The sequence below is a fragment of the Juglans microcarpa x Juglans regia genome, chromosome 4D, assembly GCF_004785595.1.
Source record: "Juglans microcarpa x Juglans regia isolate MS1-56 chromosome 4D, Jm3101_v1.0, whole genome shotgun sequence".
Lineage (NCBI taxonomy): Eukaryota > Viridiplantae > Streptophyta > Magnoliopsida > Fagales > Juglandaceae > Juglans > Juglans microcarpa x Juglans regia.
In genome coordinates, this window is record NC_054600.1 from 15,727,157 (window position 1) to 15,747,600 (window position 20,444).

At 37.7% G+C, this 20,444-nt stretch overlaps 2 protein-coding genes across 2 annotated transcripts; one reads left to right on the plus strand and one right to left on the minus strand.

The window, feature by feature from the left end:
• The first annotated feature begins 11,775 nt into the window (after positions 1–11,775).
• Positions 11,776–12,217, plus strand: LOC121260155. The gene is made up of 2 exons (XM_041161999.1): positions 11,776–12,078; positions 12,164–12,217. The coding sequence occupies exons 1-2, from the start codon at positions 11,776–11,778 to the stop codon at positions 12,179–12,181; spliced, it is 321 nt and encodes a 106-aa protein (XP_041017933.1). The 3' UTR covers positions 12,182–12,217.
• A 6,463-nt stretch (positions 12,218–18,680) lies between these two features.
• Positions 18,681–19,110, minus strand: LOC121260157. Its single transcript, XM_041162000.1, has 2 exons — positions 19,000–19,110; positions 18,681–18,911 (listed from the first exon to the last, which is right to left on the minus strand). The coding sequence occupies exons 1-2, from the start codon at positions 19,108–19,110 to the stop codon at positions 18,681–18,683; spliced, it is 342 nt and encodes a 113-aa protein (XP_041017934.1).
• Positions 19,111–20,444: the final 1,334 nt, after the last annotated feature.

Genomic DNA, 20,444 nt, shown 5'->3' on the forward strand with positions numbered 1-20,444 from the left:
TCCCCGGGATTTGATTGTCGATTGGAGCTCTACGTGTGTCGTCTGCATGAGGGGGGAAGCGAGACGTGGTGACAATGCAGTGCTAGGAGATGACATCTGTCATGGGTGCTGCTGCAGATCACATGCTATTTTGGATCTTAGCAAATATAAACTCTAGAAAAATACTCTAGCCGTGATTACACAAAAGTAATATCACAAATTAATGTAGTTTGATATAGTTTATCATATTATAAAATTATTTTTATTATAAAGTGTTGGTGAAATACATAATAATATAATAAAAATTACACTGAAATTAAAATTAAAACTAAGCCAGTTTGGACTGAGGCACGGAAATATCGCTCTCTTTAAGGAAATTCAAGCCCTCTGCGATATATAAATTTTGAAATTAACCGATGCAGCAGAATTCATCTTGACTTGATTCTTCCAGTATACAACAACCTAACTGATCGTCGTATGACTCAAGCCTATACTGCACAAGTGATTAAGTCTAAAACTCTACTCAAAAGAACACCTCTCTTTTATCAGGAAATACTCTAAAAAATATATACTCATTAAGTTGATTTTTCTTATCTCACTTGCTCTAAAGTATAGTCCACAAATAGTCCCGTATAAAGAACTAAACAATATAAATATATATAAGACTAAGAAAGGATCCATGATGTACAAAGAAAAGAATAACAATCAAATAAATGGCCAACGTTAACAGGTTAAAAAAAAAAAAAAAGCCAACGTCTACAACTTAAAAACCCTCTTTTATAACCCTTCAAAGCCAACGTTCTTCCGAAAGAAATAAACGGCAACTGAACAATAAATAAATTAAAACTTTCATGACATTAAAGAAATTAATCTTACAACGACTAAGGCATAAAACCGCTTGAAAAAAAAAAAAGAGTTTGAACACTTGAAGACCAAAACTCTCCCCAACGGCAATATTATTAACAACCAAAAAAACTGAGAAACTCAACAGTAAATAATAAACATCATTAAAAAATACCAACATTCCCTCACGTTACTATGTCAACACATAGTAATCTAGATGTTGACATGAGTTTTATTAGCCAGTACATTACGGCCTTGTATTGATCCCGATTTCATGTATATTTGAGAATAAACCCAAATCTCATAGAGAACGGCTCCACTCTCACACCCACATAGGTGAAATCTGTCAAGGGTGTTCCTGTAATTTTTACACCATACTCATAAGAATTACAAAATTTCATTAAGAGTTTCTCCAAAAACTCATCCTCCAAAACATTACAAGATAAATGCACTCATATCATATGAATGAGAAATAAAAATAAATAGTGCATTTCTTACGACCATCATATAATTCGTTTTTCTCATTGATCAACCCAGTTCTCAGGATCTTTGGTCCCAAGGTTTGGTATCCTTATACATGGCTCATGAATTTATGGGTTTTAATCTCATTCCCTTGATGTATTACAGATCATTTCTCTTGTCAAAATTTTGTTTAGTGGATCCACATTAATAACACAATCAATAAAAAAAATCTCTCAGTACTGTGTTTTTTTCTAAAGGATCTGGATTTACCATTATAATAACGGTTTCGTACTCTACCAATTATAGTAGTACTATCACAATGAATTAATTGTTTTTTTCCACAAATGAATAATTCTCTCAACAAATCTGATCTTTTATTGAAGCCAAAGCAGATCAACTTCATAGTTGACTTAAGAAAAATACGGTAGCATAAAGCGATAATCAATAAAATCTTAAAACGGCTAATAATTATACATGCATCCAAACTTATCTTAGGATAACAAAACCAAATCTCAACATCAAAAACTTTCAGTTATGGCACTAAATTCAAAATTAATACCATACGTTTCAAACAAACCAAATGGCAATAAAGACAATAGAGGCAGCCGACATAAATAACATTTACGTTCATTTAATATACAAAAAGTTAATAACATTCAGATTTACTCCCAAAAACTCAAAGAAAAGGAAAAAAAAAAAAAAAAAAAACGTTAGAGCCAAGTGTTTAAAAAAAATATTATTTTCTAAAACCTTGACCCCTACTAATTTTTAGACTTAAAAGGAAATTTTCTTTTCATAAAAAAAACACCTTACTCAAAAAACACTTAATTCCAATATGAAAAAATATGGACTGCTATATTTTTTATTCCATATCTAAGAAAGACATAAGCATGCGCGCCAAAACATTTAAAGAACAATGCACATAAAAAGAAACATTGTATGTTTTATTCTCAATATTTAATTTAAACATCCCATAACAAGCATAGCCCTTGCCCACAAAATCTCCATTCTTTGTAATTACAAATTGATCAGATTCCATAGTTTATTTGAAGTCCGTTTTGTTGAGTAAAAAACTCGATATCAAATTATTTCTCATAGACGGTGTATAGAGTATATCTTTAAGCATCAATATATGTCCAGAGGTGAATTTCAGCTCAACCTCACCATTTCCACCATTTCCAAGAACCATGGTTTTACTTGAGTCATCAAGCATAATAGTCTTTTCTTCATTAAAGGGAGTAAAAGTTTTGAACCAATGTTTATCATAGCAAATTTGTCTATTGGCACCAGAATCTGCCCACCACCCTTCAACAAATTAAACCATGTTAATTTCTGTAATCATTGCTACAAATGGCTCCTCAGTTACGTTAACTTGAGGATTATTTTCTCACTTCCGGAACTTACAAATTCAAGCAAAGTGCCCAACTTTGCCATAGACAAACAAGCTTGATTTTGTGAAGGGGGTCCTTGGTTCTTACCATTTTGGATTTGAAAGCCTTTTTGTAAGGTCTACTAAAATTTTTGAAATCTTTTCTTTGCGGCTTCAAATAACTATTTCTTGTATTTTGACCATTGGGCAAGCTACTATTTTCAAAAATTAAGTTTACCTTTGTCATATAATCCTCATTACCATTTTGAAACACCAAATCATCTTGGCCTCTAGCTTCCTCCTCTGCACAAATACGTGTGATTAATTTCTCCAAGGATGTCCCTTTGGTTTATGGCGCATCGATTTTTGAAACTCCCTCCACGAAGGTGGTAGCTTATCAATGATGCCACAAACAATTAGATTGTCTCTAATCTTGTTGCCTTCGGATCTAACTTCAGCTACAACCATTTGAAAATTTTGCGCTTGCTCTGCAACGGATTTTTCATCTACCATTTGATATCGAAAGAAGCGACTTGCCACATATTTCTTCGCTTTGGCTTCTTCTGTATCGTATTTACTCTGTAAAGCTTTCCAAATTTTTTTTGCAAAGGTGTAAATAGTATTGTAGTAATCATAAAATTGATTAGCAAGACAATTTAAAAGATAAAATGGACATACTCATCTTTGGTATATTTTTCAATCTTTTCTTCGTGAGTTTTGACTTGTGCTTCAATCATATTCTCAGTGGTGATCTTGCAAGGATTTTTTTATGTGAGAACATAAGAGACGTTGAGAAGACTTAGATAGAAGAGAACCTTGCACTTCTATCTCTTGAAATAAGCTCCTTTGAACCGGAAGGACTTGTTGAGATCTCCGATGCTTTCCGTGGATTTTTCAATTCTAGGCTCTATGTCTGAATCTCCTTAAAATTGTTGGTGATATACACAATAATATAATAAAAATTACAATGAAATTAAAATTAAAATGAAGCTAGTTTGGACCGAGGCACAGAAATATCGCTCTTTTTAAGGAGATTCAAGCCTCTGTAGTGTACAAATTCTCAAATTAACTGGTGTAGCAGAACTCATCTTGACTTGACTCCTCTAGGATACAACAGCCCAACTAATTGTCGTATAACTCAAGCTTACTCTGCACAAGTGGTTGAGTCCAAATTTCTACTAAAAAGAACATATCTCTTTTATCTGAAAATACTCTAAAAAATATATACTCATTAAGCTTATTTATCTTATCTCACTTTCTCTAAAGTATATTCCACAAATAGTCCCGTATAAAGAAGTAAACAATATAAATATATATAAGACTAAGAAAGGACCCAGGATGTACAAAGAAAAGACTAACAATGAAATAAATGGCCAACGTTAACAGGTTAAAAAAAAAAAAAACCAATGTCTACAACTTAAAAACCCTCTTTAATAACCCTTCAAAACGTTCTTCTGGAAGAAATAAACGGCAACTGAACAATAAATAAATTAAAACCTTCAAAACGTTAAAGAAATTAATCTTACAACGTCTAAGGCATAAAATCACTTGAAATAAAAAAACGGTTTGAACACTTGAAGACCAAAACTCTCCCCAACGGCAATGTTATTAACTACCAACAAAAAAATGAGAGAAACTCAACGGTAAATAATAAGCACCATTAAAAGATACCAAAACAAAGTAAATCTGACAAATCATATTAAATCACGTTAATTTGTTTGATTACTTTTATGTAATCCTGATATGAACCCACAATCAATTTGAAAACTCTCCAAGAAAGTCAAATTCAAGTCAATGGATGGAAAACCTAGACCCGATGAGAACTCGTTTCAAGAACCTAGATTATATCAAAATCTAGACCCATTGAAGAACCTGTCTCAAGAACCTAGATTACAAAGGTGGAACGCCACAAAAGTTGTGAATTACCTTTGATAAGTTCAAGAGTTCAATCAAGAACAAGAAGAGAAACCTCAACTCACAAATAACATTTAATATTGTCTAACCTTCAAATGAGACTACAAGGAGTATTTAAACTAAACCTAATTAAAACCCTAGCCAAAGTAAAGCCCTTTTTACCCAAAATGCCCTTATAAACAGTGTCGCGCTACAGTACCCGCAGCTACAGTATGGCTATAGTAACGCTACAGTACTTCTTGAAACCATAATTCCTAAAAAGTAACTTTCCAAATAAGCTCTTGGCCAAAATACAGGGCCTTCTTGAAAACCCTAGTTCAATGAAAATAAGACGTGTGGGCCAGGCATCTTCAAGCCCACTTATTCTAAACTAATAACATAAATCATTTAACCAAATTTGAAGTCGCCAATAACAATAGGCCTATCTCTAAGTCATGTCTTCCACAGCTTGAATCAGGTGGATCAAAGCTGGTTCTCCTTCTTTCAAGCTCATCTTGAGTGTTGGGCTCTTGCTAGCTTCATCCAAGTGGATTGCACCAATCCGTGCATTACTTCCTTGATTTTCTTGGCCCTTGATCTTGTAATTGGCCCATCTGGAATTTACAAATTATCTTTAAGACTAGGCTCACCTTGATTCCATCATTCCCCCCTCCTCAAAAGGATTCGACCTCAAATCTCCACCTGGATCAAAAGGAAAAATGTTAGTAACATTGAAAATAGCAAAAACATGATACTTACTTGAAATATCTACTTCATATGTATTTTCATTAATTTTCTCAAGAAATTGAAAATGTTCTTCCAAGCTACTCCTATCATCAACAAGCAAAGCCATCAAACCTAAAGGAGTAAGTGGATTAAAACCATAAACAACCTCAAATGGAGAATAAGAAATAGTAGTATGCAAGGTTTTATATGCACACTCTAATAAGGGCAAATGATACTCCCACAAACGTTCATAAAACACACCTAAAGTTTTTCTTACACCACTCCAATTATATGCAAACTCAATGAATGGCAAGTAATACTTCCACAAATGTTCATGCAACACGTTAATAAATGACAAATGATACTTCCACAAACGTTCATGCAATACGTCAGTGAATGGCAAATGATACTCCCACAAACGTTCATGCAACAAATTGAAAGTCTTCCTTACACCAAAGTTACCCAACAAACCACAATGTCTATCACACACAAGCAACTTAAGCATAAAACTAGTTGGCACACAAAATCTATTCTCTCTAAATAAGTACCAATCTAATTTATAGAACTTACCAAACGATACTTTTTCACATGTTCCATACACACTAGCAAAGTCATCATCATTAGCATGCAATTCCTTATTATATTCAAGTCTCAACAATGTTGGATCTAAAATGAAGATAAAGACGTACCTTCTTGCAAAAGCATCAACCACAAGATTTTTCATACCTTGTGTGTATTTGAATTCATGAGGAAATGTCTCAACACAGTCCTCCCACTTAGCATGCATTATAGTCAACGACATACCTTATCCCTTCAAGTGTGTTAAAAACTCATGTTCTTCAAGGAAAGATCGGTTAGGAATTGTCGCACCTGGCACAAAATCAATATAGTGCTTTATCTCCCTAATATGTGGCAATGCACAAAACACGCCGCTAGAAATCATGACCTCATATCCCTGCAACAAAAAAACAACAACACGAGGCAAAGAGTCGTTAAATTTGTTAGTATAAAAGTTTGTCTTAGCATAAAAACTCACTTTTGTCTCTCTGTTTCTCTTTGCAATCTCTCTTTCTTTTTCCTCTCATGGCCCACACTTTTTTCTTGACTCTCAGCCACCTCTATATTTTCTTTTTCACTCTCTCTTTCTCTTGAAGTTTCGGCCTCATTCTCTCTTTTCATCTCACTATATTTTTCATTTTACCTCTCTTTCTTTCTTTCACTTTCCTCCTTTTTTGAACTCTCGGCCTCACAATTATTTTCCAACTCATTCTCTATTTTTCTTGAGGTTTCAGCCTCAACCTCATCTTTTCCCTTAGGTAGTTCGGTCTTCCCTTTTGTTAAGCTTGATCATTTTTGTCTCACTTTGGTTTCCAAGGAGTACTAGAAATCAAAGTATACCTTGTTGTACCCTTTATTTTCAACTTCCTCTCCACCTTCATAGCCATGTGTGCCATGTCCTCTACCTCCACATAATGTTGCAACTCAACTACATTGGCTATCTCCCTATTCAACCCACTCAAAAATTTTGTCATCGTGACCTCCCGATCCTCCACTACATTAGCCCGAATTATAGCCACATTCATCTCCTTATAGTAATCCTCTACACTCCTAGACCCCTGTGTAAGATTTTGTAATTTTTGGTGGAGGTCTCTATAGTAGTGCCTAGGTACAAATTTCCGCCTCATGATAGCTTTTAACTCTCTCCAAGTTTCTACAGGCCTCTCAAGATTTCTCCTCCTATTGGTCACTAATTGATCCCACTAAATACTCGCATAATCAGTGAACTCAATTACCGCCAACTTCACCTTCTTCTCCTCAGAGTAATTATGACAATCAAACACCAACTCTATTCTTTTCTCTCACTCTAAATAAACTTCAGGGTCAGCTCTACCTTGGAAAGATGGTATTTTCATTTTGATGCTCCCAAGGTCTCTATCTATGCCATCTCTACCCTGAGATTCCCGTCAAGTCGTCTTTCACGCCTAACTCTTCCATGTCTACCCAACCCAACTTTAGATGCTAAATCTTCCTCATCCTCACCATCTCCCTCATTCTCATACTCATTTTCAACTCTGTGCTCACGTCGCCTCCTATCTCTCCCACCTTGCAGATTTCTAATCGCTGCTTCTTGATGATCCATCCTATCTCTCACTTCACCCAACACAAATTCAACCGCTCAAACTGTTGTTGCATGGCTTGCAACACATAGGATGAGTTATCTGCTCTCCCCCTTGGTGATGCGCTACTCCGCTGAGACATTATAAGGTGCTGCACAAAAGAATGTTAGTGGCAAAAAAGTAAACCTCACACACTCTCTTACGTATTGACACTCGAATAATGGCACTCCACTCGTGTTTCACTCTTAATTGATTTTTTTTCAATAATAGTCTCACACTCTCTTGCCTTTTACCTCAAGAGTTTTCTCACTCAAGTTCTTTAAGAACTAATTGAACTCAATCAAGACAAAGCAACTATGTTTTATCCTAACTAGTAATTAGGTCCAAGAAACAAGAACAAGAGTAAGACGGAAGGAATAAAAAAAATGACACGTGAATCTAGGAAATTATACGAATGAAACAGTAACTATAAGACAAGATACCAACTAGAATAATGTATGCAGCCCCTTTGATGATGATAAGGCTCAAGAGAAATTTCAGTTTTCTTCTTTCCCTTTTTTTTTTATTTTTTTTTCTTTTCTGGATGATTTTTTTTTTCCGGGCATATTTTTTTTTCCTTTCTGTTTTTTTTTTCCACCAACTGATTTGATCACAATCAAGAATAAGCAATTAAGAAAACCCTAACAATAACTCAAAAACCCAAACACTCTTAAACAATGAGATTCAGAACCCTAACAATAGTGAAGAAATACAACAACCACTATTTTTTTTTTTTTTTTTGTAATCAATCCTAGAGTAATGAAACCCTAGAATGAAATATGCAAGAAATAAAAGATAGAATCAGACCTGATTGGAAACCTTGCTCTGAATACTAAATGATATGAACCCGCGGGAATGAAATCCCTTGAACCCACAATCAATTTGAAAACTCCCCAAGAAAGCCAAATTCAAGTCAATGGATGGAAAAACCTAGACCCGATGAGAACTCATTTCAAGAACCTAGATTATATCAAAATCTAGACCCATTGAAGAACCTGTCTCAAGAACCTAGATTACAAAGGAGGAACGCCACAAAGGTTGTGATTTACCTTTGATAAGTTCAAGAGTTCAATCAAGAACAAGAGGAGAAACCTTAACTCACAAATGACATTCAGTATTGTCTAACCTTCAAATGAGGCTACAAAGAGTATTTAAACTAAACCTAATTAAAATCCTAGCCAAAGTAAAGCCCTTTTTACCCAAAATGCCCTTATAAACAGTGTCGCGCTACAGTACGGCTATAGTAACGCTACAGTACCTCTTGAAACCCTAATTCCTAAAAAGTAACTTTCCAAATAAGCCATTGGCCAAAATACAAGGCCTTCTTGAAAACTCTAGTTCATTGAAAATAAGACGTGTGGGCCAGGCATCTTCAAGCCCACTTATTCTAAACTAATAACATAAATCATTTAACCAAATTTGAAGTCTCCAATAACAATAGGCCCTATCTCTAAGTTATGTCTTCCCCAGCTTGAATCAAGTAGATCAAAGCTGGTTCTCCTTCTTTCAAGTCCATCTTGAGTGTTGGACTCTCGTTAGCTTCATCCCAAGTGAATTGCTCCAATTCGTGCATTACTTCCTTGATCTTGTAATTGACCTATCTGGAATTTGCAAATTATCTTTAAGACTAGGCCCACCTTGATTCCGATCAAATCCTTTTCTGGTTATAATACTCTTATAAAATCTATCAAATTTCTATAGAACGTTTGAGTTGTAATTTATCCTTTTTAATTGACATCTTTCAATTTTTTTTAATCAAAAGTTGAAAATAATTATAACAATTGAGTTAAGAAAACGGCTTATTTATTTATTTATTTACCAAAGCGCCAATAGTGCGCCCTTCAGATACTTTATCAGCCCGCAAATTTCACTATCATCATCCAAATTAAAATCGCAATTTGAATCCAAATTTTTAAATCCATTCACAATTAAAGAAACGACACATTACTTCTATCTCAAATTCTCAATCGCTCATGTTTATTTAAAAAAAAAATCTCAATCGCTCAAAATAATATATTCTAAGAGTTCGCTTGGCAACAAAATGTTCTAAACTATTCTCAGATAGTTCCTTCCCAAATATCATTCAAATATAAAATATTTTTAATTTCAAATATTCAACTTTTTATCTAATCATTATAACTTTCCTAAACTCCCAAACAAAACACATAAGACAATACTAGTTTTTGAAATTTTAAAACAAAAATTCTATTAAAAAATTATATTTTCAACTTATAATATTTTTATTCAACTTTTTTTCTTATTTTTTAAAATTCGATAAAACCTTTTTAACTCAAACTTTTTTACTATTATTTATAAAAATACTGAAATATTCTAAATATCCAGACGGATTCTAAGATTCCAACATACAAATAGGAGTTCAAACAGATGGGTTCCAAACAAAGTTTTTGGCCTTTGAAATTTGAATTATTCTTATTGCAGTCCCGAATCGGGACTGCGTTGCAAGCTTAATGAATTATAGTGTTTCCTTATTAAATGAAACACTGCATTCCATTACAGGGAAGAAATCAGGTCCTGTAATGAAACTGATGAAATCGAAAGAATGAGGACCTTGCCCCGTGTGCCCAGTTAAGTCGATACCAGTCCCCCTTGCGCCGAGATGAAATCGTCCCCATACCCGAATGAAATTGCCATTGCCGTCACCCAATGAAGTCGAAATTGCAATCCAGTTTTGATGGATGGGCTAATCATTTTCACAAAATAACAAAATAAATTTGGAGATGAAGGGAAGCCAAGGAAGAAGAAGGAAGAAGGGAATGTGTTAGCAAGAGGAAAGGAGGGGCGCCCACGTGGGCTGACCCCCCCTTTATCCCTTTAAGCCATATGTTACTTGACTTGTAACGGATGGCTTAATGCCAAACGTTACAAGCTGTTGCAGTTTGCAACGGCTGCAATTTGATTGCAGTGTAATGATTGGCCTTCAAGGCCAGCCGTGTGTTGGTGGACCTTAGTTTGGTTTTGGCATCATCTGAAATACACAAAAAGCTCTCTCTCTTTTTGTTCTCTCTTAATAAGATATTTAGGCTGTGAATTTATTAAGTGTTACTCTAATCATATACTACGTAGTACACTTCGCCACTAAGAGGAAACGCTTGGGATTTGTCAATATGGAGAAACTTGTAGAACAATTTTATAAGCTGAGCTTGAGGTATTTTTCCACTGTGCATTCTTACATTGGTATCAGAGCTTTTTTTAAAGTTGCTTCCAATTTATAATTTTTCTCGCATATGCTTGAGATTTGTCTGGGTGTCATTTTTTATCCTATTCTTTTTATCTGGATTTAAAAAAAAAAAAAAAAAAGCCATCGGAGGTGCTGCGCGCACCTGGGGGGGTGCAGCACACACCCAGCGGTGCCGCGTGCACCTTCGGGGCCTCGCGCACACCACGTGGTGTTGCGCGCACCGTGTGGAGCAACCCACGTCGTTCAGAGCACTCCGGTGAGTGCTCTGCCATCCAGCCCAGTCCCGGTGGCACACTGTGACTGTGGGTTCAAGCCACTGTGTTTTCGTGGTACTGTTCACATGAACAGTACCAATTCTGAAGGTTGAAGAAGACAATAGTCTTCTTGTTTTCTTTACATGTGACTATGGCTAGATGACTACTTAAGATAGTGGGAGTATGGTTGAGATTTATGATGATTAATTCTCTCATATTTTTTTTTAAATTTGCGCGAGAATTAGGTTAGAAATTTAATAATTGGATATTGTGGCACAAGAGATGATTCTGAAGCCTAGCGAATTTTCGTTCTTGCGACATGTCCAAATTATTCTTTTTCTAGCTTGGATGGACACGGCAGATTTCTTAGGTGTGTGTGTAATATCCGTTCTTTTTGTATTGTAGTGAAATGGCATCCAAGAGTATAGGTGCCGTTTTAAACAAATGGGAGAAATTGGATGGGGAGAACTACGACATTCGGCATCGTAAGATCCAATATGTCTTAGATGAGCAAGAGGTCTTGGAGGCCTTATCTCACTCCCTTACCGAGCCCGGGGAAGGGACCTTGGAACAACACAAGATAGATCAACTAGCCTATACTCAATGGGCTAAGAAAAGTCGGTGCACACGCATAATCACGTTAAGAATCATGCACAATGACCTAATGTGTGAATTCGAGATCTATGACACTGCCCAAAGCATGTGGGAAGCTTTGAAGTTGAAGTTTGGTGGAACTTCAGCCACTAGGTTGCGTGGATTAACCATGAGGTTTGACTCCTACAAGATGCGCTCTGTCCACACGATGAAGCAGCATCTTAGGGCTATGTCGACCACGATCTTAGGGCAATGATAAGATTATTGCCGAATTCTTGGGAGAATATGAGCTAGAACCTGATGCATAACGAGAATATCAAAGACTTTGATGATGTCTCGCGTCACTTGGAATTGGAGGCTGAGCGCCTAGAGGCTGCTAAGCCCAATCATATGGCCTATGTGGCTGATTCTGGTTTGTGTAAGGCATTAAGGCCTAAGTGCAAGAAGTTCAAGAATGGGGTAGCTGCTAGACAAATTAAAAAGGTGTCAGGAACTTCTCAGTGCAACAAGAGGGGCAAGCGTGGGAAGAACAAGTCAAAATTAGAGTGCTTCAACTATGGAAAGAATGACCACTTCGCCCGTGACTGCATTGAGCCGAAGAAGGTACGCTCTGACTTTTCTCGCATTGTTTTTGTAACTAGCCATGTGATGGTTGCTCACTCCTATCCTGTGTAGACTGTTGATTCAGGAGCGACCGAACACATAGCGCGAGAGAGAGTCGAATTTGTGGAGTATTGCCGGATTCTAGCTGGAAGTTGTGATATCAAGGTGGGGAATGGAGCTAGCGTGGAGGTATTGGGACTTGGTACCTACAAGCTGGACTTGCAGGGTGGCCGCACTCTTTCTCTCCACAATGTGCTATACGCTCCCAAGATCCGACGAAACTTACTTCCTGTAGTCACTCTATTAAGACTTGGTTTTCAAATTATATTTGAAAACAATTATGTTTCCTTTTATTTAGGCCATGTGTTTTATGGCAATGCTTTTCTTCAAGACGATTTCATGATATTAAATTTGGATTATTCAAAAATAAATGAGTCTATTGTTTTTCTTTCTACATTTGATAATTTGGCTTGGTTAGCTAGAGAATGGCTCGGTTAGCTAGAGAAGGCCTTATAAGCAATCTCACTAAGGTCAACTTGCCCACATGTGAACATTTTCTAATAGGAAAAGCTAAGAGAAAACCGTTAGGAAAAGCCATTAGGGCATCTTTTCCACTGCAACTAGTCTGCTCAAACATCTGTGGTCCAATGAGTGTGAGGGCAAGACACGGAGGTGTCTACTTCATCACATTTATAGATGATTTTTCAACTTACGGTCATGTCTACTTAATCTCCCATATGTCCGAAGCATTGGAATGTTTTAGGCAATATCTAAGAATGGTTGAGAACCAGTTAGACAAGAGTTTAAAAACTCTAAGAACTGACCGAGGACGAAAATATCTCTTTGAGCAATTTAAAAGGCTCTGTGATGAAAAAGGAATTGAAAGATAGTTGAAGATGTCGAGTACGCTGCAGCAAAATGACGTGGCGGAAAGGAGAAATCGAACACTGCTTGAGATGGTTAGGTCAATGATGGCGCAAGCAAACTTACCAATTTCTTTTTACGGGGATGCACTTTTGACTGCTGCCTATATTATTAACCGAGTGCCCTACAAATCAGTAACTTTCACCCCATATGAACTATGGACCGGCAAGAAACCCAATTTGAGTAACTTACGGCCATGCGGTTCAACGGGTTTTGCTCACGATCTTTCTCATAAGCATGGGAAGTTAAGCCCTAGAAGGAATAAGTGTATCTTTATAAGGTACTCAGAACTCTCTAAAGGGTATGTGTTAATAGGTGAACAATCTAATGGAAATGTGACTGAGATTGAGTCACAAGATGTGGATTTCATTGAAAATGAGTTTCCAAGGAATTTAGTTGAGAATAAGGAAGAAATTCTTCAAACTCCTACAAATTATAAAAAGCATTTGAATCCGAGTGGGAGCACACCACTTGTCAATCTATCACAACAACTTCAGCCGTGTAGAAGCACACGTGAAAGTATTCCCCGTCGTCGTTTTGAGATTGAAGGGGAAGCTTTTATGGTAGCTCCACATGATGATGATGAGCCTAGGACAATTCATGAGGCTCTCTCATCTTCTACTAAAGATGAATGGATGAAAGCTCTTAATGATGAGATTGAGTCTATGAAAACTAATTAGGTCTGGGATCTGGTTGATCTACCGACAGGGCGTAAGACTATTGGGAACAAACGGGTTCTTAAGGTCAAACGCAAGTCAGATGAATCAATAGATAAGTACAAAGCTCGCTTAGTGGCGAAAGGATATACTCAACAGGAAGGTATAGACTATGAGGAAACATTTTCACCAATGGTGAGGTTTTCCTCAATTCGCCTGATTCTAACTATAGTAACAAATATGGATTTGGAACTCTACCAGATGGACGTTAAGACAACATTTCTCAATGGAGAACTAGATGGAGGAGATCTATATGGATCAACCAACGGGTTTTGTGGTCAAAGGTCAAGAGCGCAAAGTGTGCAAACTCAAACGATCTATATATGGCCTAAAATAATCATCTAGACAATGGTACCTCAGATTCCATCGAGCCATTCTAGCGAATGGGTTTACGATGATCACAGAGGATCATTGTGTCTATGTCAAAAGGTCTAAGAAGAGTTTCATTATGGTCTAAGAAGAATTTCATTATGTTGTCATTGTATGTTGAGTATTTACTACTAGCTGGAAATGATAAAGGGTTGATAGTTGCCACAAAAGAGTGGTTATCTTTCAATTTTGAGATGAAGGATATGGGTGAGGCAGAATACATTCTGGGAGTTAAAATTTATAGAGATCGCTCAAAGAGACTTTTGTGTTTGTCCCAACAGACTTACATAAATAAAGTCCTCGAGCGCTTTCTAATAAATGGATGTAAACCCATTGACACCCCTGTTGCAAGAAGCGAGAACTTATCTAAAGGGTTGTGTCCTAAGATTCAAAGAGAAAAGGAAAAGATGGCCCATGTCCCTTATGCTAATGCTGTGGGTAGTTTGATGTATGCAATGATGTGTACTCGGCCTGACATATGCTATACAGTTGGCTTAGTGAGTAAATTTCAATCTAATCCTAGACTGGCTCACTGAAAAGTGGTCAAAAGAATTATGCGATATCTCAAAGCAACTGCGGACTTTGTGCTGTGCTATCAGGGTTCAGATTGCAGCTAAGAAGTTACAGTGATGCTGATTGGGGCAGCGACCAAGATAAGTGCAAATCAACCCCTAGTCTTTTTGCTCAACAAAGGCGCCATTACATGGAGCAACAAGAAACAACCCTGTATAGCTTTATCCATCATGGAGGCAAAATACATAGCTTGTTCTACAGCAGTTCAAGAAGCTGTTTGGTTACGGATGTTCCTCAAGCATTTAGACATTGGCACGGATACTTCAAATCCGGTGACGATATTCAGCGATAGCATGGCAGCTCTAGCATATGCTAAGAACTCAAAGTATCATGGAAGAACCAAACACATAGATATCAGATATCACTACATCAGAGACATGGTAGCGCAAAAGGAAGTGGTTCTGAAACACCTTTCTACAAGTCGCATACTTGTTGATCCCTTAACGAAGCCTATAGCAAGAGATATCTTTGAGGCTCATGTTAGGAATCTAAGACTGCGTAGACTGTAAATGTAATTTGTGTTTCAAATGACATTGAGATGTAATCTTTCCTTTGGGATATTAATACAATATGATTCAGTTCGTTATCGTATTTTTTTTCTAATACACACACAAGATATGTCAACAGGCTAAGATCGGCTCACTTATACGAGTGATCGCCTCTAGCGCTTGAGTAGCGAGTAGAGATGAGACATTGTGTGACGCCCTCGACCCTCACGTGTTATTTTTGTGGAGTTCGTGACACTGGGATGATGACTACACGGATCACGCATCCCAACGACCAGTGCTCAAAGTGTGTACAACATGCAATAAATATACAAAATAATTTTCGTAACAGAGAAAACAACTTTATTAAGTACCAGAATTTGTTCAAAAAGCAATAAAATAACTTTACAAGAATTTTACATTTTTCCAACAGAAAATTTAAAGAAAACAAATAACATAAGGGAAACAAATCCCAAAACGCTGAACAACATATCAGCAACTTAAGCTTCTGGAGGAGCCAGTCCTTCAGGTTCATACTCGAGCTCTGCGTCAAACTCTATGGCACCATAAAACGGAACCGTAGGGTAAAACACCACAATGAGATTATGACATCTCAGCAAGTAATTAACCAAAACAACATCCAAGAGATTTAAAACACATTTATAATCACGTGTCCCCATACAGACAGAATAACAACCCACATTCAATTTTCCCAAAAATACACTTTTAATACTCACACCAAAAATCCCATCTTTGGCCCTGATCATAATTATTACAGAATTACGAATGCACCACGGTCTCCCTTATGGACCGTCCGCACACACTGGCTCTCTTCGTCACATCACGGGTAACATACGTGCATGAGACTTCGTAACGAGCGATGCCCAGTTCAGCGCCCAGCGCGTACATGGCCAAGCATCCACTAATCTCGCCAGCCAAAAGGTCACGGAATCTGTACGAGAGCGTTGTAATGCACAATTCAGTCTGTTGTAATGCACAATTTGTTAAAAACGATAAATATGCATTACAACAATTTGTTGGAATAAATTCAAATATCTCATTTACAAATTCACAATAATTACAAGTATACAGCTTAAAACCAACTACACGCGTAATCCCGTCCTCCAATCCGGCCCAAGGCCCGAATCCAACAACTCCAATTAACAAACCCAACACTTCAACGACTCAAGGCCCAATTTCCAACAAAACCAACAGATCAACAATTTACAAATGAACAACAGTTACAACTCAACGCTTTAACGGCCCAAATCCAACAGATCATTACAATCAACAGTTACAACAAAAATGACAGTTTACAAAATACAATTACAGCAACTTTATTAATAAAACTGGAAAATTACATACACTGGAAATCTGAAAGATCAAGCGAAAGAGCGTTTGCTCAAGGTGGCGGCTCAGCGGCGACAACAGTGTCAAAAGGCCTCTCAACTCATGGGTTGGGTCAATTTACAAGTGGATGGAAATTCAACTCACTACAACCCAACAATTTCTCCAAGAAACCGAGTGATATTTCACAAGTTTAAAATTGAATAGAGCTCGGCAGTACAACACAAGCTCACGGGTTCACTAACAAATATACAGAACAAAATCTCAGACACCAAGAAATGCGATAAACTTAAGCGAGAGAGAAGATGAGGATTTTCGGAACATTTAATTTGCTGAAACCGTGGCCTTTAAATAGGCCAAGAGTGGCGGTTTGAAGCACACGAGGAATGATATGAACCCGCGGGAATGAACTCCCTTGAACCCACAATTAATTTGAAAACTCCCCAAGAAAGCCAAATTCAAGTCAATGGATGGAAAAACCTAGACCAGATGAGAACTCGTTTCAAGAACCTAGATTATATCAAAATCTAGACCCGTTGAAGAACCCGTCTCAAGAACCTAGATTAAAAAGGAGGAACGCCACAATGGTTATGATTTACCTTTGATTAGTTCAAGAGTTCAATCAAGAACAAGAAGAAAAACTTCAACTCACAAATAATATTCAATATTGTCTAACCTTCAAATGCGACTACAAGGAGTATTTAAACTAAACCTAATAAAAACCCTAGCCAAAATAAAGCCCCTTTTTACCCAAAATGCCCTGATGAACAGTGTCTCGCTACAGTACCCGTGGCTACAGTATGGCTATAGTACGCTACAGTACCTCTTGAAACCCTAATTCCTAAAAAGTAACTTTCCAAATAAGCCTTTGGGCAAAATACAAGGCCTTCTCGAAAACCCTAGTTCATTAAAAATAAGACGTATGTGCCAAGCATCTTCAAGCCCACTTATTCTAAACTAATAAAATAAATCATTTAACCAAATTGGAAGTCTCCAATAACAATAGGCCCTATCTCTAAGTCATGTCTTCCACAGCTTGAATCAAGTGGATCAAAGCTGGTTCTCCTTCTTTCAAGCCCATCTTGAGTGTTGAGCTCTTGCTAGCTTCATCCCAAGTGGATTGCATCAATTCGTACATTGCTTCCTTGATCTTCTTGGCCCTTGATCTTGTAATTGGCCCGTTTGGAATTTGCAAATGATCTTTAAGACTAGACCCACCTTGGTTCCCATTAGGAGCATCACGGAAGAGAAAACCGAAGTGCAAGCTATGGAGGGAATGCGTGGCAGTGCGGGTTGCGTGGGGAAAAGGTGGATTGACAGCAGATGAAGGTTAGAAAACAGCTAGACACGGGACAGCCATGAAAGCTTGAGGTGGAAGGTGGTGGTGGCCGTGTGAAGCTACGGCTTGACAACGAGCTTTCAGAAATCACTAGCCGAATGACACCGAGCTGAAGTATGGGAGGAGGAGGTGGCGGCTTGCGGCTGAAATGCGTGACTAAGGCCCAAATGGCGTCGGCAGCTGCTACGTGGAGGAAGAAGCTTGAAGGAAGAAGAAGAAAATAGAAGAAGAAGAAGGGCTGCTGCACGGCGCAAGAAGGAAAGAGATGGAACCCTAAGGGGTTCCCTCCCAAAACGGCGCCGTTTGACAAAATGAGGGGCTGGGTTCAACAGAACCGCACGGGCTGGGCCCTGCTGGGCTGGGCTTTCGGGCTTCACACAACACACACAAGCTGGGTTCGATCAGAACACACGGGTCGGGCTTGCTGGGCTGGGTTAGGTTAAAACAGAACTCACACACACAGCCCACTAAATAAAATACAACAAAAGCCAAAGGCCCAATCCGAAAATAGACCAATAAAATTAAAATAACATAAATAAAATATCACAAATAAAATAAATAAACAAATAATACAATTAAATAATAATAAATAAATAAATAATAGGAAAAAATAAAACACCAGAAAATTAGGGATCTCACAACCTCCCCCCTTAAAAGAAATTTCGTCCTCGAAATTGACAAGTTCCTTCATTGATTTCAAAACAAGATACAATACAAAACTCAAAACAAACTTGAGAAAGAAAACAAACATTCAAAACTACCCAAAAAAGTAAGGGTAGAACTTTCTCATGTCTGCTTCTCTCTCCCACGAAAAATCCTGAGCTAAAGGATCTCCCCAAGATACCATAACTAGAGTATCGACTTGGATCTCAATTGTTGCTCCTTTCTATCCAAAATCTGAGTTGGCACAACTTCATACGTGAGATCAGGCCAGAGTTGAATGCTTCCTGGATCAATGAAACGGGGCTCTTGCTGTCCAAATCTCTTCTTTAATGATGACACATGGAAAACATCTTGAATCTCACCAAAATATTCTGGTAAGGCAATATGATAAGCAACTGGTCCAACCTTCTCCAGAATCTGAAAAAGGGCCAACATACCTCGGGCTAAGTTTGCCTTTCTTACCAAAACGCTTGACGGCTTTCATTGGAGAAACTTTGAGGTATACCCAATCACCTTCCCCAAATAATAGATCTCTTCTCCTTGTGTCCGAATAGCTTTCCTGACGACTCTGCGCAGCTACCATCTTGCCTCTTATAACTCGAACCTGATTCCTCATTTCCTGAATAATCCCTGGTCCTAGTAGATTCCCTTCGCCAACTTCATCCCAAAACAAGGGAGATCTACACTTCCTCCCATAAAGAGCTTCATAAGGGGCCATTTGAATAGTCGCTTGAAAACTGTTATTATAAGTAAACTCTACAAGCGGCAAATGATTTTCCCAACTCCCCTTAAAATCCAGGACACATGCTCGCAACATATCCTCAAGAGTCTGAATAGTGCGTTCTGACTGGCCGTCGGATTGAGGATGATAAGCACTACTGAATTTCAACTTAGTGCCCAAAGCTGTTTGCAAACTCTTCCAGAAGTGAGACGTGAATCGTGGGTCCCTATCTGACACTATACTCTTGGGTATTCCATGAAGACACAATTTCCTTGACATATAACCGAGTCAAACTTCCCAAAGTATCAGTGTTAGAAATAGGTAAGAAATGGGCGCTCTTGGTCAACCGATCAATAATAACCCAGATTGAATTCTTCCCACTAGGCGTCCTTGGTAGACCAATTACAAAATCTATTGCGATGTCGTCCCATTTCCACTCAGGAATAGGGAGTGGTTGAAGATAGCCAGCGGGCCTTTGATGCTCAGCTTTAACTTGCCGACAAGTTGTACATTTTGCAATAAACAAAGCAATGTCTCTTTTCACACCTTCCCACCAAAAACTCTTCTTCAAGTCTCAGTACATTTTTGTACTTCCAGGATGAACTGAATAAGGCGCTGCATGGGCCTCAGCCAAGATTCTTTCTTTAAATTCTGAATCTGTAGGAATCACCCTACGATTTCGGAATAAAAGAATGTCATCTCTGCTTAGACTGAAATGCGCGGGTCCTTGTGACTTCTTGACTCTTTCTTTAATATCTAACAGCTTAGAGTCATTTTCCTATAGAGTCTTCAACTCCTCAAAATCAAGAACTCGGATATCATGAATTGAAGTCAACACCTTATCCTGCTGTGAACTCTCAGCAAGAAGTCTCCTCATACCAAAAAGAAGAGAGTCTAATTCTGGTGACTCAGCCTCATCAACCGAATAAGACTTCCGACTGAGTGCATCTGCAACCTGATTTGCTTTTCCTTGGTGGTACTTAATCTCACACTGATAATCATTGATTAACTCTAACCATCTCCTCTGTCTCATGTTAAGATTTTTCTGGAGAAAAGATGTTTAAGACTCTTATGATCAGTGTAAATTTCACAAGTCTCACCATATAAATAGTACCGCCAAATTTTGAGAGCAAAAACCACATCTGCTAACTCCAAGTCGTGCATGGGATAATTCTTCTCATGATCTTTCAGTTGGTGGGATGCATACGCCACAACTCTTCCCTTCTTGA

Bases quoted from the DNA above. Each gene is read 5' to 3' on its own strand.
- LOC121260155 (XM_041161999.1), top strand. From the start codon at position 11,776: ATGCATAACGAGAATATCAAAGACTTTGATGATGTCTCGCGTCACTTG.
- LOC121260157 (XM_041162000.1), bottom strand. From the start codon at position 19,110: ATGAGGAATCAGGTTCGAGTTATAAGAGGCAAGATGGTAGCTGCGCAG. The intron at 18,912-18,999 runs GTATACCTCAAA...GCCCTTTTTCAG, and splicing joins TATTTGGGGAAGGTGATTGG to ATTCTGGAGAAGGTTGGACC.